At 36.5% G+C, this 18,178-nt stretch overlaps 1 protein-coding gene and 1 long non-coding RNA gene across 5 annotated transcripts in view; one reads left to right on the plus strand and one right to left on the minus strand.

The window, feature by feature from the left end:
• Positions 1–18,178, minus strand: part of LOC136262773 (NACHT, LRR and PYD domains-containing protein 3-like) — an 18,801-nt gene continuing 623 nt past the window's right edge. The window contains exon 2 of the mRNA XM_066057171.1: positions 1–3,602. Within this exon, the coding sequence (XP_065913243.1) occupies positions 268–3,602 (3,335 nt within the window). The 3' untranslated portion in view covers positions 1–267. The remainder of the gene's footprint in view (positions 3,603–18,178) is intronic.
• Positions 16,838–18,178, plus strand: part of LOC136262778 (uncharacterized) — a 14,596-nt gene continuing 13,255 nt past the window's right edge. For all 4 annotated transcript variants that reach the window (XR_010704332.1, XR_010704335.1, XR_010704334.1 and 1 more), the window contains exon 1: positions 16,838–17,145. This is a non-coding gene — a long non-coding RNA (uncharacterized lncRNA). The remainder of the gene's footprint in view (positions 17,146–18,178) is intronic.

Consider the following 18,178-nt stretch of genomic DNA (forward strand, 5'->3'; position numbering starts at 1 on the left):
ACTATAAGTGTGAATCCTTAAAAAATATTTGTCCCTACAACAGTTCTATATAGATTGTTATTGATCATCAGTGCATGTACAAAATACAATTACATAAAATTCATAGATAATAATTTGAACCTAATATCAAGGTATAAAAAGTGTGTTAATCAAAACAACATCTTACCATTTCAATTTACTGTATATATATATATATATATATATACGCATTTAATTACACACTTTAATCCATATGTATATGTGACTTATCAATTATTCAAGTAATGATCATCTGACTAAAATGTGTAAGTAAAGTTCAGGTCTTCCTAAACTGACACGTCTTTCATTAATGGAACAGATTAAGGCTTCTAGATTGCGGAAAACAGTTACATGTTCTTTGGGTACTTTTGATACCAACTTTAACTGTAAAGTTGTGCTAGATGCATGATCAGCTATCCCTTCTCCTTGCGTTTCATGAATATCTACTGCAAGTGTCATGATCTCTAGGGAATCAAGAGCTTGCAAAGCTGTAACAAACTTCAAGGCAGTTGGTGGAATTATTCTCTTGTAAGGTGTGATTGTTAATCTTTGCAGTAGTTTGCACTTCAACAGACCATCATGTAACACTACACAGTCTTCTGGATAGACTTCACCATTGACAACCAGGGATACAAGGTTTGTTTTGACTTGTAACATACTGGCTAGGTCATTTAGCCACTGCTTCTCAATCTTTATAAATAAAAAATCTAAATTTGTAATAGATGCATTCTTCTTTATGCCATCAAGTAACACTGCAAAGTGGTTTACTAGTTTAATACAGACTTTCAGTTCTTTCAAGGTGGCACTTGATGAAATGGCGGCTGAAAGTATTGAACAATTTTCAGGTGGAACAATATGAAGTGATGTAATGTTAGTGCAAGTGAGAATCTTGCTAAGAACCACTGATGGCTGCTCTTCTAATGACATTGTGCATGGCATTATACCAAGAGTATGGAGACTCAGAGGATAGTTATTTGTGAGAGAATTGCAAATTACTTCAATACCATGTTCTCGGAAATTACCGCTGATATGCAATTCTGATAAATTATTTAAATTCGTTATCAATTCACTGATATATGACACACCATCATCTGTGATGCTATTGACATCCAAGTTAAGATAGCTTAGTTTGGAACTTCTATTAAGTGCATGTGCAATACTTGCAATTCCAGTATTTCCTAAATGATTATGCCGCAAATCAAGGTGTAGCAGGGAACTCCGTAATAAATCATCAATCATCACATTAGTATCTGGTCCAAGTTTGCACCATTTCAATCGCAAAGTAGTCAGTGTATGATTGATAGCTAAGGATTCTGACAAAAGTTTCACCATTTTCAGATCAAGATCACTCTCACTGATGTCTAACGTTGTCAAATTGGACGTACCTCTTAATAGTTTAGCAATAGCATGTATTCCTTTAATCCCTATACCACATCCCCTCAACTCTAGTGTTTGTAACATGTAGTTTCCTATGATAGAACTAACAATGGTTTCAACTCCATCATCACCAAGTGTGCGATTGCCTGTGCAAACAAATTTTTCAATAAGAAAAGGTGCAGACAACAGCTTTGCAATAAGATGAGCACTGCATCCAGTGATATCATTATAAGATAAATCCAAGTCAAGACTGATGACATAAGAACCAGACTTGCAAAGTTGTGATAGTGCATGACTGATTGGCAGCAAGCCATCGTCACCAATTCCACACCATCCAAGATTTAGTGCTTTAATAGAACTGGGTGAACAGTTACTAATGAAATAGGCTAGTGCTGAACAACACAGAAAATCCATTTCACAAAAAGATAGATCAATAATCCCATTCATAAACCCAATGGCTACTTCACATAGATCAGGTATATTAGCTTCATACAAGCACATGAACAGTTGTACTAAATCAGATTTATAGAGTGGAGAAAACACATTTGATGAGGGAATCATGGCTGCAAATATCCGTCTAGTAGTCAATTTATTTAGTCCTGCATAAAATTGCCAAACAACCTGAAATTTAGGATTGTCTTTATATTCCCCAAAAATATTGTGCTGCTCTAACTTGGAAAGTTTCGATATGTGGAAAGCAGCACAAAACTCCTGCAAAGTCAAATGCATAAAGTGATAACATTTTAGAGTTCCACACTCAGACATTACTGGAGCAATATTCAACAATCCTAGCCCATTAATGTCATCTGGTAAACTGCAAAGTCGAAGATCACGTGAAACAAAAGTTACTTTGCTATATTGTAGTCCCCAAAAGGCTAATGTGCAAATGTTATGAAATTGCTTTTTTTCAATACTTGGCAACTGTTCAAAATTTTCAAGACATTCTGTCCCATCTAGTTTTCTTTCACGTAAATATCGTAAAATAGTACTTCGCACAAGGGTGCTGTACAATTCAGAATGTGAAAAGGGTAGTGATCTTTTATGGTAAAAAATATAAGTTATGATTGCCAAGTTTATAGGAATATGAACCAGTCTTCCAATAAATGGATGGGAACTAATTGCTTTTATCAGCTCAATTGCACTATCCTTGCCAATGAGTTCATTGCATGGGTCTTGTTTATATAAGTTAACCAAGGTTGTCATTATATATTCTTGAACTTGTTTGTACATAAAACCAATTATTTCAATACGTCTACTAACCACTTGTTGTCGAAGTTTTTCGGCTGCAACCGGACGTGATGTGTAAATGATCATTGAATTGGGAAATATTTTTACAAGATCTAAAAAAATTGATTCTTTCTGTAATTTTGGTGAAAGCTCATCAAAGCCATCAACTATAAAACACACTCTAGACCCTTCATTTTTGTGTATTTCTATCTCTATATCTTTCTTAAATTCCTTGTCTTCATACAGAAACAAATCAGCTACACTATTAGCTTTTTTGCAATATCGCAGCAATAACAATATGACTGCATCATAATCCTGTAGTAAATCACCTTTAGCCCAATCTTTACAAATTTTAATAGAAAGCATCGTCTTGCCTAGACCTGGACCAGCCTCTATTAAAATACATTTATTTCTGACTTTTTGATCAAATTTAAAGACATCATGTAGTTCTATTGGTTCCTTTTCATGAAGAACATCATCAGGGCAAGAATGTATTGTGCTTCTGGTAAAAGTATCATCGATCTTACTTACTACTACACGCTGTTGCTTAATCAAGGCCAAATTGATGTAAACTGCCTCTAATGGTTTTGGGGGCCAATGATCAGCATCAACATCTGATAATGTTTCATACCGCTTTTCAAGTTTTTTTCGATATCTCCTCATTATTTCAGTTAACTCTAATGACACTGGCTTTTGCATAATTTTTAATAAATCTTCAGCCAATTCTCCCAGTTCATTTTCCACAAAGCAATCATATAGTACTTTGTATGTGGCATTACTATGTTTCCAGCATTTCCACCTCTGCAACATGTATAACTTCTGCAAATCATAACTATCACGATCATGTTTGATTGCCTGAATGTTTGCTTCATCTAGCTCCAGGTAATAAGCAATTTTTTCCCATTCTACTAACTTTTTTGATAGCAAGTGCAGATGATGAGGATCGCATATGTCATCAAGTTTTTTTGTGTCAACACTCACTACAATAGACATGCAGCACCATAAGTAGTCAGTAGCAAAGATACTTATCAAACAGTATACTGTAGTACTATTTAAGTAGGAATCACCACTAAAATGGCACACACCATCCAAAATTCTGCTTTTAAAAATCATTGTAGAGATACAGTGGAACCTCTCTATTATGGACACTTTGGGACCCAAAAGTTTTGGCTACTTTTGCTGTAATATAGAGGTTTTCCTCTTTCAGAGGTAAAAAATGTATTAACCAGACCTGTTGGGTCCAAAATTTTTGTCCTTATTATGGAGGTTATTTCTATTGTGTCCTTAATTCGGGGAGTTTGTTAAGAGAGGTTCCACTGTATGACTTTCAGGTTCATATATTTTAAAGGAAAAGGGCACAATTTAATTAGGAAGCCATCCAGTAACTTGCATGTTCATTGTCCAATTTCACAGAGTCAGGACAATGATACAGTTTAGCAGATCATGCATGATCAGTCTGTCAAAGTTGTATGCTAACTGTTTTCCCCCAGAGAACTGAGCATGTGTTCAGCTGAGCCTATTATGCTAAAAAATGTACCTATTATTCCTTCCAGAATTTCCCAAAATTTTAAACCATTATTCTTTTTTTTTATTCTAGTGTCTAGCCTATTATTCCAAACTAATTCTCATTAGTTACTGTAGCTAGTCCATCAGTTTTCAAGATGCTGATCTAAATAGTTTTGCTAGAATCAATTAATGGCCATAAATGAAGCGCTCCATCTTATACATCATTAATTTTTCTAGCCTTAAGTAGTTACAACAGACTTAGAATAGCTATCTGCAGACTGTAGTATTAATTCACGCAATTTAAATTATTAGTGTATTAGAGCTATAGTTATAGCTACATACTAAGTTTGATAGATAATGATCAAAAACTTAAGAAAGATACACTGGTATTAGATGTACAAGTTTCAGAAATTTAGATAATCATGCAATTGAATCCCTGATGCTGGCTGCAGATTATTAACAAGAAATGATATGACTGCTCTATTAGAGTATTTGAGCGTTCTATTCGAGTATATTGATCTTTTAGAGGCTTTCAGCTCCTGTTCAGCCAGCACATGCATAATGATGTCAACTATATTATCACTCTTAATAGCTAAACTCTTTCTTCCAGCTCATCAAAAATAGACATGCCCCGTAATTCCACCAATTATTCCTGTGGACGTCCGATAGTTCTAAAATAATACCTGTAACCATCCTATTATTCTGGACTTATTCTCATGAAATTGGTGACCTATTATTCTAAAAATCATGCTGGCATAATAGGCGCAGGCCTAATCATGTGATGAGATAATAAGGCAGGCAGTGAAACAGTGCGCATTATACAAAAATATCCATCAAGTTGAGTATTTTTAATGCTTTTATAGTTTGTCGTGATCAATCAACTATACCCTTACAGTGCTTTCTAGTCACATAAACAGCCTTTCTTTTGAGCATTACACATATATGTATACATAATGATGCTTTCTTTTTATGTTAGCCTTATTCTGAGATGGTGTCATCAATACATTCATTAGTCTTTCATATAAAATGACTCAACACAGTTGAGAATTTTCATTAATTTATCATTTGCTGGATTAACATTCTTATTCATGTGATTGATGCATCTGTTGATAATTATCGCCTGGAGTGTATATTTAATCGAACCTAACTGTTAGCTTAATCATGTATATACAAAGCTGAAAAGCTGTCTGTCTGTCTGTCTAACCGTCATCATGCCACTTATTTATTTAAAACTTTACAGTGTAAACAACAATGATGTGCAGGGGAATTTGACATGTTGATGTAGATAACTTAAGAGTTTGTTACACTGATGGAATACTGGCATCCTGTGCCAGTACCCAAACTACATTACTTATAATTACACTTTAAGTAAAATTATAATTACTTAACATACAAATTACGCCTAACATAAATTATAAATTATATAATTTGCAATTACAGGTTGAAAATTACTTGACTGTAATGATCAGTACTAGAGATGTTCAAAGTTCATGAAGAAGTTGTTTATACAGGAGCCACAGTGGCATAGATACTTACTCACCAAACTCAGTGTGAATCGATCAACAAAATCAGTGCTGATAATCAAACACTCATCATCCGGCTACTCTAAGATTATTATCACAAGTTCACACGTGTTTCTGTTTGTTCTCTACAGCACTGGCATAGAAGGTCAAGGTATAGAGAAAACTTGAGCAACATTCCTTTGTAAATCACAGCACAAACTGTTCAAGTGGTAGAATGCCTGACTAGAATGTGGGAGGTGGTGGGTTCAAATCCATGTGCTGGAATTTTTTTCTTTCTAAACATACCTTTTGTGCACACCTTTTAAAAACTCAAACTTTTAGCTTGGCATGCAAAGCACATATTGATGCAGGATTTTAACAAAATTAAATTCCCATCATCTGGCAACTCGAGCGTTGTTGTAGAAAATCAACACATGCTTTAGTTTGTTCTTTATAGGTGATGAAGGTACTGGTGTAGGGAATCATTGCTGAAAGGTTGAGCTACAGCTGTACATTCCTGTCAAAAACCACAGACAAAACTGTGGCAATTCGCGCACCTCCCTTAACCCCAAGTGATTATAATCAAGGTTTTTTTTTCCACTTTTGGGACCTTTTATGCACCTTTTATTCTATCTGTTCCATGGAATAAAATTTATGCTCACAGTTTTCTAGCACTGGCAGTGCCTTACATCACAGGGACTCTTACATATGACACTTTGTTCAGATTTACCTCATTACTGCTGTAGAAAATAAGCGGATGATTGCATGGGTGCATCTGAAAAATCATATTACTGGTACTGTACCATGCAGAAATCATAGTTTACACTGATTATCTGTGTGTGCATTGCTTGACCTGGCACAATTACAGAGTATTTCACTAATCCTGCTTACATGATTATATCTAGATCTGCTTAAAGGATCTAATACAAAATTGATGATGTTTAAACACCTGCATGGGGTTTTGTATGGTAAGAGGTATATATATACGTGTCACTACAACATTAAAACAGAAAGTTTGCATAGCATAGTAGGGAAAGTAATTCTGAACCTTTGCTTGCCATGTAGTAACTATAATTGCCAATTGTGTTGGCTTTAAGTTATATGCGCAAGTTCATTTCTTTTGCCAACAAGGTGACAGTAAGGAAAACATCATGTAGAAATGGAAATTGTGCTGCTATGTGTACACCACCTGTCATGTAGGTATATAATTATACAATTTCCTTAGCTTGCATGTAGTTTAACTAACTCTGCATGTTCTATTTCACTGCATGTATTTTAAAGATGACATAGCAGATCAAAGGCACCCATTTGTAACATGGAAGGAGCAAGAACGCAAGGCTAATATTGGCTAGCACTGCGCACTGTGTACAAGGAACAATTTTACTCACTAATTACTGTCTTGATGGTTAGTTAATTCATTGTAAGGTAGTAGTGTGTTTGTAATGCACGAGCGCATGGTGCCATCATTGATGCCAATCACTCCAGCTGTTGTACAGCTTCCACATCATTTATACGGGTGTAGCTGAAGTGTCTGATATTCATTGTTGAGTGGTGCAGAATTTTAATAGCCTTGGTTAGCTTAATTTATTGGCAAATGAGTGTGTGGTAGATTACCATGCTCAGCCCAGTGGTTGTACTGCTTCCCATTCATTCAGACGAGTTCAGTGTTGTGTGTTCATTCATTCCAGAGCGATTTACTTCCTTGTCTGTCCTTGACATTATTAGCCTTGCATTGTGACTTCCTGTGTTGGTCTGGTATTTGGTTTCATTTAAAGTCTTTGAACTAATTAGTGGCCAGACTGCGTGGCCAAAAGGAGGTACTTAGCCATGCTACAATTATTTGTAAACTGGTTTACAACTGATTTGTAATACTGGCAGCAGCCTTTGATCTGCCCACGCACCATATTGCAAACATACTTGTAATCCTGTTGTGTAGGTGTAAAGTGGCATCTGGTTCTCCTGCAATCACTCCACAGATGTCTTTTCCAATCTTCTCCTTTGGTGCTCAATCTGTAATTAAGCAAGGGTGTGGTGCTGGGAATTATATAGAATTACATGTATGGTTAAGTCATCAGCACGAACATGCGTACTTATTATACGGTTCTGCCTTCATTCACAGGCGAATCTATCTCCCAGTTAGTTTATGTCTCTAGGCCTCATAGTTTTCTCAAACATTATTTATTTATTATTTATGGCATAATCTCGACCGCATTTCTTATTATTCATAGTAATTAGTTTTATAATTAAACAACAAACTTGGAGTTGCCAGATGAGGAGAGTTTAATTTTGTAAAACTCCTGTGTTGATGTTTCGTTGTTGAGATAGTGGTGTCACAAAGCAGAAGGACAGACAGTCTTGAGACAGATAGACAACTTTAAGAAGGTAGATAACAGGCTTTCCATTAGAGCATCTAGATCTTAATTCTACGAAGTGTGACAAGAAACTAAAAATAATATCATTATTCATTACATGGTTTTTAATAAAATAATGCAGTAATAATGTGTGTTGAGGCCATACCTATTTGAAAAGTTGTTGCTTGGTCTAACCGACACAATTTTGCACAAGAGTAAGATCATGTGACACCTAGAAATTAACTTGTAATAGTTGCAAAATGAGTGAAATACTCTAATAGAAAAGTCAGGGGGTAAAATTTTGATCTCTAAAGGTAACATTATCTGTAGATCCCTTAAAGCCACTGTCTCCCACCCCCGGCTAAGAAAACGTATAATATAGCTCTACCAAAACTTCAGTGCCATCCAGTATGTAGCTACTAGTATTAGTTATGTCCATTTAGTCATGTGGCTTGTAACTAGACCAGTGCATGAAGTATATAAATGTTTTCTTTTTTAATCTAACCCGTTAATCTACTTTTGAAATATATGGCTTGTGACCAGAAATGATAAACACATCTGTTGTGATTTTTGCGGCTACCAAGCAACTCATTTTACTGAACAAAAATTCTAGCAACAACTTTTCAAATAAGAATAGCTTTATGCTTTGCAGTATTTTTGGTGCGCACATAAGTTGTGTAAAATCTTAAAAATTATCCTATTTTGCTGACATAATGCTTGATGCTTTGCTAGCTTATTAATTACAAGTAGAAGAAAAATTAGGAATTTTAAGCTGGATTAGGGATCAAAGAACAAAAACGCAGGGAAACAGGGGCTGAAAGTTGTAAAACAAGGGAGGTTGTCTATATACTAGTGGACTTGTAATCCCTAATTCAGTCATAGTTAACTAATATATCTGCAGGTATAGACAACCTCTCTTGTTTCACAACTTTCAGCTGTTCCCTTTACTTGTTTCCCTGCTTTTTTGTTCTTTGATCCCTAATCCGGCTTAACATTCCTAATATTCCTTCTACTTGTCTGTTTACTGTTTAAGTAACACAATTATGACTACTGAATCCACATGTACTACACTAAGTTATAGTTAAAGCACTGCCGCGTGTGTGTATGGAAAATACAGCATGAGGTGAAGCCGAATGCTGTATTTGCCTTGAGACACCCCCAAGTGCTGTATTTTTCATACACACAAGCATAGGTGGTGCTTTAACTGTTACAATGTACTTCCTGGTCGTCTAGCTTGGAGTGATTTTCTCTAGTACTCAAACTGCTGCAACTTTCGGTGATCAGGATATCAATAAGTGTTTAACTAATATATTTCTAGTCATAGAATGAACTAATAGGATTAGTTTGGCTAGTTTTAACGATTTACAATGTCATGCACGAGATCAATCGTGCTGTCTTAGTGGAGTCGTGTTTAAAAAGCTTCGTGATCAGATGATCAGTAAGTGTTTATACAATCTATTCCTAGCTGTAGAATGAACTCGTAGGATTAGTATGGTGTGTTGTTTACGTAACATTCCTTAAATAAATTTTCCACATAACTGCACTGTATTTGTCCAAGTGTGCTGTATTTTCCCAATTAAGCACATAACTGTACTGTATTTTCCCAATTAGCTGCATAACTGTACTGTATGACTCATACAGTACAGTTATGCAGCTGATTAGTACTGTATGAGCAATACGATACACGGCATCGCTTTGATCCTCTCATACAAAGTACAATATAGGATAGAATGGTGCCAGGCATTCCCATAAAATAATTTTGCATCTAAATGTGCATCCTAATAATCAATTACACACTGAAAAGTGAGGTGGCCATTATGTTTTATTTGTAGCTATGCTCCGCTCATTACACAGCGTTACAAGAAACTTCTTTGCAATGAATCCAGTCGCTACGGAAAATGTGGGCGAAAAGCATGACACAGCTAGAGGGAAGCCTTATCGCACTATTGCAAATCGATATCTTGCATTGTCAGCAAAAAGAATTGGAACACAGGTGGACAAAGGTAAGTCTATGATACGTGCATTGTACTTACTGCAGTTGGCGAAAAGGCACGTTTTAGGATGAAGCGACATTGAACAGTGAAAAAATCAAGCCCGTTGCCTTACCCATTGTTGAGTTACAGTATGCTTGGCTGAAGGAATAAGATAGTTAGTTAGAATAAAATTCTGTTATATAGAAAGTCTTTAAATTTTGTAGAAACTTGTTGGAAGGGTTTGGGGTAACTGTGAAGGAATTTTTGGGCTTGGCTATGCCTAGCCAATACTACCAAGTTGTTATGAAGGAAGTTTGAGGCTGGTTTTTGGGTGATATTTTTATGTAAGAAAACCTAAAACTACATAATCCCTAATATACAGTACTACCATACTGTATGATTGAGTGTCCAGTTTTAAAAAGCTGTACTACATATTAGAGCAACAAATCAATAGGCTTGAGTACATTATGCTTTTAAATTACCTATTATTCCTTCTGGCAATTCTTTTTTTATTTCACCTATTATTCCCAAAATTATTCCCAAAGTAATTCCTGGAATTGTAAAAGTCAAATGGATATTCTTCTGCAGCTGAAAATATAACCACTTGCAAACATAAAAGTTATACCCAAAGATTGAGATACTCTAATAGAGCAGTCACAACTGAACTTGTCTGACTGTTCTATTAGAGTAAGTGACTGCTCTATTAGAGTATCTCGATCTTTTTGTCAAATTTTGTGCTAGCAATGATTGTGGATGTTCCTTTACTAATTTTCCTGTGATACCACACGAAAAATGTGTGAATTCTAATTAATTATTCTGGAAGATCACCCTATTATTCCAGAATTATTCTTGATTCTTTTTACCACCAATTATTCCAAAAATTATTCCGTCTTGTGGTGCCTGACCCTAAAAGAGGGTCTGGTGAACTCTGTACAAAAAGTTTGAGTTCTGGAATGCTTATTGAATGACGTTTTTCGGTGGCTTACTCTATGCATTAGGCCACATAAACTTAATTATTAGTTTCTCATCCTCCTACTTTCAAAATACCAGTGCGGGAGGGTGGATTTTTATTTTATTTTTTTACTAACTAAATAGCTGAATTAGCTAGCTAAAATGACTCAGAATGCATTTTTCTTAGACTGGTCTAGCAAGGTGCCAACTTAAAAAGGTGCTGGATGGTTGCACTAAGCCACCAGTGGTGCAAAAAATCCTTGGAGATGTAAGAAAAATGGTGATGAGGGTGGGGATGAGAACTAATAATTAAGTTTATGTGGCCTTATATAATCAATTTGAAATGGAGTGATCTGATTGGAGCCACCAACATTCTGGCAGTCCGCATTACATATACTTCGTATACTCATCCGTAATATCCCAGTGCACTGGGATATCCCGTAAATATCCCAGTGTGCAGAAGCGTAAACTCCCGCGCACTAGGATATTTATTATGTACAGTAATGATAATCTAATCAAAAACAGCCAAGCTGTAAATAAGGGTGTGGCCTCCAAAAAAGCTATGGTGAAAAAAGATGTGAATTTGTGTTGCCTCCTCCACGTTTCACAAGGATTTGGCACCAAAATCACCTGAATTGTCGTTATTTAATTTTTTTGCCATTAACCTACCATCACAGCCATTTCTTGGCTGCCACCTTTGACTTCACATCTTTTTCATTATGGCTTTTTTGGAGGCCGCACACTTCTTTTTACAGCTTGGCTGTTTTTGATTAGATATCACTTCTTTTTGTAATTTCATACCTAAAGCAAGCCTATGGCCAGCTTTAGGTATTTCTTTTAATTTGTCTTTGTCTTTACCACAGAGAGAAAAGTATTATGAAGAAGAAGAATATAATGATTTGTTTAGCTACATGGGTCCTAAATGATTTCAACCGATTCAGCTCTGTCACAGCTATGATGCAGCATCTTTCTTGACCAAGCTTTCAGCTATGACGGTTAATATCCAGATTGCAAACACTTTTCCAAATTATACATCAAGATTATTCACAGTCAATTCCTCTTTATTTCATTTCATTGACAAGGACTACCAGACTATATTACCCACATCGTTTCATTCTACCAAACTCATCTACCTATTCACACCAACAGAGTTTTTACTCCAGATCAATTAAGGATTGGAACAGCTAGCTTACCATATACCATAATTGAGTGCAACAGTTTTGATTCTGTTTCAACAGAGCTGCAAACATTGTATGAAACTCAATAGCTATATAATTTTTGTAACTATGTTGCTAAATCCATTTGGTGATTGTTTCCTTTTTTTCCTGAACATATCAGCCATGCTGTCTGCTCAGTAATAATGATAATGATAATGTACATTTATGTAATAATTTACAAATTATGTTGATTGATCATCAAAATAAGTCACACATGTTGAACTGTATGCAGCTGAATACTCTACATGGAAATGTGTATGTAGCTGAAAGTTCTATAGGAAGCCTAATAATGCAACTATGCTCTTTGACTACATGGTGAATGGTTTGTAGTTGAACTCACCACAGGGTGGCTTATTTCTAGCTGAAACACTCTACAAATGTAACTGAATTCTCTCCTGTTTCTAGCTGATTTCTCTATTGGGTGACTTGTTTCCAGCTAATCTCTCTACAGGGCTATTTGTTTCTAGCCAATCTCTACAGGGTGAATTGTTTCTAACTGATCTTTCTACAGGGTGACTTGTTTCTAGCTGATCTCTCTACGGGGTGACTTGTTTATAGCTACACTCTATACAAGGTGACTTGGAATGTAGTTGAACTCCCTACTGGTTGACTTGATCAAGCTGATCTCTCTACAGGGTGATTTGTTTCTGGCTGATCTCTCTACAGGGCTGCTTGTTCTACTGAGTTCTCTACAGGGTGACTTTAAAAATAATTGAACTCTTTGCAGGTAATGCAGGATAACTTGCCTTACTGATTTCTCTACAGGGGAATTTGTTTCTAACTGAATACTGCACAGGGTGATTTATTTCTAGCTGATCTTTCTACTGAGAGATTTGTTTGTAGCTGGACTCTCCATTGGGGGTGACTTGAAAAGTAGTTGGGGTGACTTGATCATGCTGATCTCTCTACAGGGTGCCTTGTTTCCAGTTGATCTCTTATAGAGTGATTGTTTTCTAGCTGATCTCTCTACAGCGTGATTTGTTTCTGACTGATCTGACTTCATAATTCTAGCTGAACTCCCAGAGAACAGCCAATGAAATTGCCATGGTAAAACATGTAGTTTTCATGGACACTGCCTGTGAAAATATGACAATTCATAGACACTGCCTATGAAAATTTAACAATATTATTCATGGCCTATGCAAAAATGAAAATTTCTTGTGCTATGAAATAATTTGTCAGTGCTATAAAATTACCATGAAATTTCCACTTTTCAAGGCATGCATGGATATTACCATAAAATATCTATGAAATGACTTTCATGTCAATTGTTTCATGGCACTGTTCTCTGGTAGTGCTAGCTACACAATGATTTCATTCTATCTGATGTCTCTACAGAGTGACTTGTTTCTAACTGATCTTTCAACAGAATGATTTGTTTCAAGCTGGTACTTTCTACAAGGTGATTTGTTTCAAGCTGATCTCTCTACAGGGTGACTAATTTCTAACTGATCCTTCTACAGGGTTACTTATTTTTAGCTAATCTTTCTATGTGCGATTTTCTCTAGCTGATTTATCTACAGGATGACTTCTTACTGGCTGAACTCTCTACAGGGTGATTTGTTTTGAGCTGATCTCTCTGCAGGATGATTTGAAATGTAGTTGAACCCTTTGCAGGATAACTTGCTTCTAGCTGATCTCTCTACTGAGAGAGTTTGCTTGTAGCTGAACTTTACACAGGGTTGCTTATTTTTAGCACAGAATGTAGCTGAATTCTCCCTAGGTGATTTGTTTCTAGCTGATCTCTCTATGGGGACTTGTTTCCAGCTGAACTGTCTACAGGGTGACTTGTTTCTAGCTGATCTCTCTACAGGGTGATCTGTTTCTAGCTGATCTCTACAGGGTGAATTGTTTCTAGCTGATTTTTATACAGGTGACTTATTTCTAGCTGATCTCTCTACAGGGCAATTTGTTTCCAGCTGAACTGTCTACATGGTGACTTGTTTCTAGCTGATCTCTCTACAGGGCGAGTCAGTTGTTTCTAGCTGATCTCTCTACAGGGTGATCTGTTTCTAGCTGATCTGTACAGGGTGAATTGTTTCTAGCTGATTTTTCTACAGGTGACTTTTTTCTAGCTGATCTCTCTACAAGGTAACTTGCTGCCATCTGAACTCTCAACAGGGTGACTTGAAATATAGTGGAACTCTCTTCAGGGTGACTGGTTTCCAGCTGAATGTTCTACAGGGTGATTTGAAATGTGGTATAACACTTTGCAGAGTGACTTGTTAACTTGTTTCTAGCTGATCTCTCTACAGGGTAGGGATGCCACGATAGTCGTGACATATGACATGTCGTGACATAAAGTTCCACGATATGATACGACATAGGCTTCTTTATGTCGTGACATAAATATCTCCTAATAATGCACACTTTTCCATTCATTTTGATTAATTTTGATGCAATAAATATGAGAAAAATTGACAAATAAGTATGAGCAATTGTTGGTTGTTGATTTCATAATTAATATTGCTGATGTTTAAGTTGATATTTTTGCATGTTTGAATCAAAATAGCTATACAGTTTCATAAGTAATAGCTTCAGTTGTGAAACTTTAAGATTTGCTTATGTTGTGACATATGACATGTCGTGACATAAACCTCTATGACATGTGACATAAAAATTTCTATGTCGTGGCATCCCTACTACAGGGTGACCTTTTTTTAGTTAAGCTCCATACTCAGTGGCTTATAACAGTTTTAAATTCTCTACAATACATAGATGAATGTTTTAAGAGAGTAATTATTTACTTCTTAGCTGACTGCTCTATTAGGGTGACTGCTCTATTAGAGTATCTCGATCACGCGCTTATTACACCTAGTTAATTTTGGTAGTAGTTTTTGATCTGATTCCTTGTAAACTACTGAAATATCATTGTACAATAATTATTCTACTTCTCTACCTATTTTCAGCTGATTCCATTAGCTAGCTATTTGCCTGTAGGTGTGGTAAGTATACTAAAAACTCAATGATGCGATTTTTTTATTATTATTATGATAATTGCAAAACCTCGCAAGCGAGTATGTAAGTGCAATATATGTACAAAATTAATTAATATTAAGTAAGTAAGTAAAAGAGTCAGTTGAAGTAGCGTTAACTATTTCAGTTGGTAATTTGTTCCATAATGCAATGGTGACTGGGAAAAAGCTAAACTTGTATGGATCAATCCGTGTAAAGGGTACAGTAAGTTTGTAATCATGGCCTCTAGTAATTCCTGGATTGTAGTTGATATAGTTAGGTAGTTTTAAGTCTATTATATGGTGGGTAATCTTATACATCATTTGTAATCTGAGAGTATCTCTACGGCTGTGCAGGCTGTTCCATCTTAGTGTATTAATCATCTCAGTAACACTACTCGTATATCGGTAATCGCCATTTACAAATCTTGCTGCTCGTCGCTGTACCGATTCCAGTTTATCGATGTTACATTTAGTATGGGGGGCCCAGGAACAAGCAGCATATTCTAAAATTGCTCGAACATACATTAGATAAGCATCAGATTTCATTTCACATTTACGCGAAGACAAGTTCCTCTTTAAGAAAGCTAGAGCACTGTTTGCTCTTTTACACACCGAGTCAATATGCTTGTTAAAATTTAGCTTGGAATCGATAACAATTCCCAAATATTTAGCTTCATTTACATTTTTAAGATAGTATTGGGTAAATCATTTATGTAAACAAGAAATAACAATGGTCCTAGTACAGTTCCTTGGGGAACACTACTTGTAACATTTACTGGTGCAGATGTGTAACCATTACAGACCACTCGTTGACTACGTCCACTTAGGAATGAAGATATCCATTTAAAAGTTGAGCCTCTAATACCATAATGATCTAATTTATGCAATAATAGATGATGTGGTACTTTGTCAAAGGCTTTGCAAAAGTCGAGCAGAATTACATTTGTTTGCATTTTGTTGTTTAAATTTAGTGTAAGATCGTGAATAGTACGAAGTAACTGCTGTTCAGCAGAACGTCTTGCACGGAATCCAAATTGGTTTACAGAGAGTATGTTCAGTTTTTCTAGGTGTAACATGACATTTGAGTAAATAATATGTTCAAGCACCTTGCAACAGATAATGGTAAGGGAAATTGGACGGTAATTGCTTGGGTCGCTACGACTGCCCTTTTTATGAGCAGCACTAGTTTACGTGGAGTAACTAGTGCTGTTCTCCAATCCCCAGGGACTGGAGGTGTGACAACAAATTGCCTTTGGATTTTTGAACAATCGCGCATAACTCCCTTGTTCTTTGTCTGATCTGTACCAAAATTCGACTGTAAATGTGCAGCATTACGCTTGTACTGCCCTCCAAATTTTAAGTAAATCGACTAAAGCATGCACAAGTTATTACAATTTTTCTAAAGTGTGCGAGACGAAGAAGAAAAAGAAAAAGATCAAGAAGAAAAATATGAAAAAAATAAGACAAACTGTGAAGAAGCGTATCTCAGTGATGGATGAGTGGATTCACCTCAAATTTGGAATGGGAAGTGTCCTACCCCGAGGGATTTTCCACAGCAAATTGGTTAAATTCCGTCCAGCCATTATCGAGCTATGGATGCGTGAAAATGGCATTTTCCTGGTTTCCTGTAAAATACACACTTGTGATTAAGATTATGATTGTGATAATTGGAAGGCAGCAAAATGCTGATTACATGTCTGACGCGAGCCCACACTGGCTGTACTTGGCCGCACGACACACTATCGTGTGTCTTGATAAATATCCCAGTGCGCAGAAGTTTACGGATAGTCAATTAAGTTCCGGTTTGAGTTCCTGTCATAGAACAAGAGAGTCGTCCGAATTGTGTGGAGATTTAACTTCGTAGATACAAGAGACACCTTGCATACTGCGTACACTTGAAACTGTAGCGAAGGGCGGTGTTACGAAGCAGCAGTTCCAGGTACGATTCGCCTTCGTCAGAAGTTGGTATGGTGGTGTTGCGTGCATGGCGTGCAAGAGGAAAAAAGACCAACAAGTGGCTACCGTGGTCCGAGATAGAACGATGAAGCTAGAAGTTATCGAAAGAAGTAAGTTCTTCACCATAGTGACTGCTTGCTGGAGCGAAAATCGGCCGCACAGACTGTTCTTGACATTTGTTAACTGTCGTATTGGTAACTTGTAGTGTTACTGTATAATTTCTTGTACTGAAGAGGTCAGCGGCTTTAAGTGCTGTATTTGTGTGTTCTGTATCATTTTCTTATTTGGCTCTGTTCCGTTGGTAAACAATACCATTCGCGGTTATTATGATGTCACAAACAAGACTGAGTGGCTCCGCAACAAGGTGATAAGACTGGGCCTACAAAAATAGGGCATGTGGGCACATGATTTTTGCCTACTTTTTCAAATTTCCTTGACTGAACTCTTTATGCCAAGAAGTTATGGCAATGAAACTTTTAGCACTTGGTACACATTTAATTGGCTTTATGATGCAAATTACAGAATGCAAATATTTTGTCCCAGTACTGAGATATGACCTTTAATCTGACGGTGTAGTTTGTGCCCACATGCCCTGTTTTCGCAGGCCCGGTCACAATTATCACTGGGTGATAACTAATATGTCGTGCAGTAAAGCGCCGCTCTGTCCAGCTGTATGAAAGTTATAACCCAGCGCGGAACTTTGACACTCCCACGCACAGGGATTTAACTTAAGACCCGAATTAAGGAAAAAAACAGCTTATATAAAGTCGTTTAGATTACTTAAAAATTCTGGCAAAGCTGAGTTCCATTCTTGGACTGTTCTGGCCGGAGAATTGGTAGGATGTTGTAGTGACGTTGGAAGTGTAAAATAAAAACTGACGAGTTTTATCCGTGCTTACAAACCAAAAGGTTGTAGCTATATATAAATCCATACACAGACTGTCAGTAACATGTAAAAATTAACCAATCAGGTAAGTGCGCTGAAAAAAAAAACAGGGGCGTGCCTCGGATTTTTTGCCAGTGATGATCGACTTAGATATTTTAACACGGCCGAGTTTATAACCGAGGTTATAGCAATTAAGGAGCATGCCTCTTTTACCCCCCGGTAATGTCTGCCTCTGGTGTTCCGCGCTTTTACCCCCC

This window comes from Dysidea avara, chromosome 8 (assembly GCF_963678975.1).
Source record: "Dysidea avara chromosome 8, odDysAvar1.4, whole genome shotgun sequence".
Taxonomy (NCBI): domain Eukaryota; kingdom Metazoa; phylum Porifera; class Demospongiae; order Dictyoceratida; family Dysideidae; genus Dysidea; species Dysidea avara.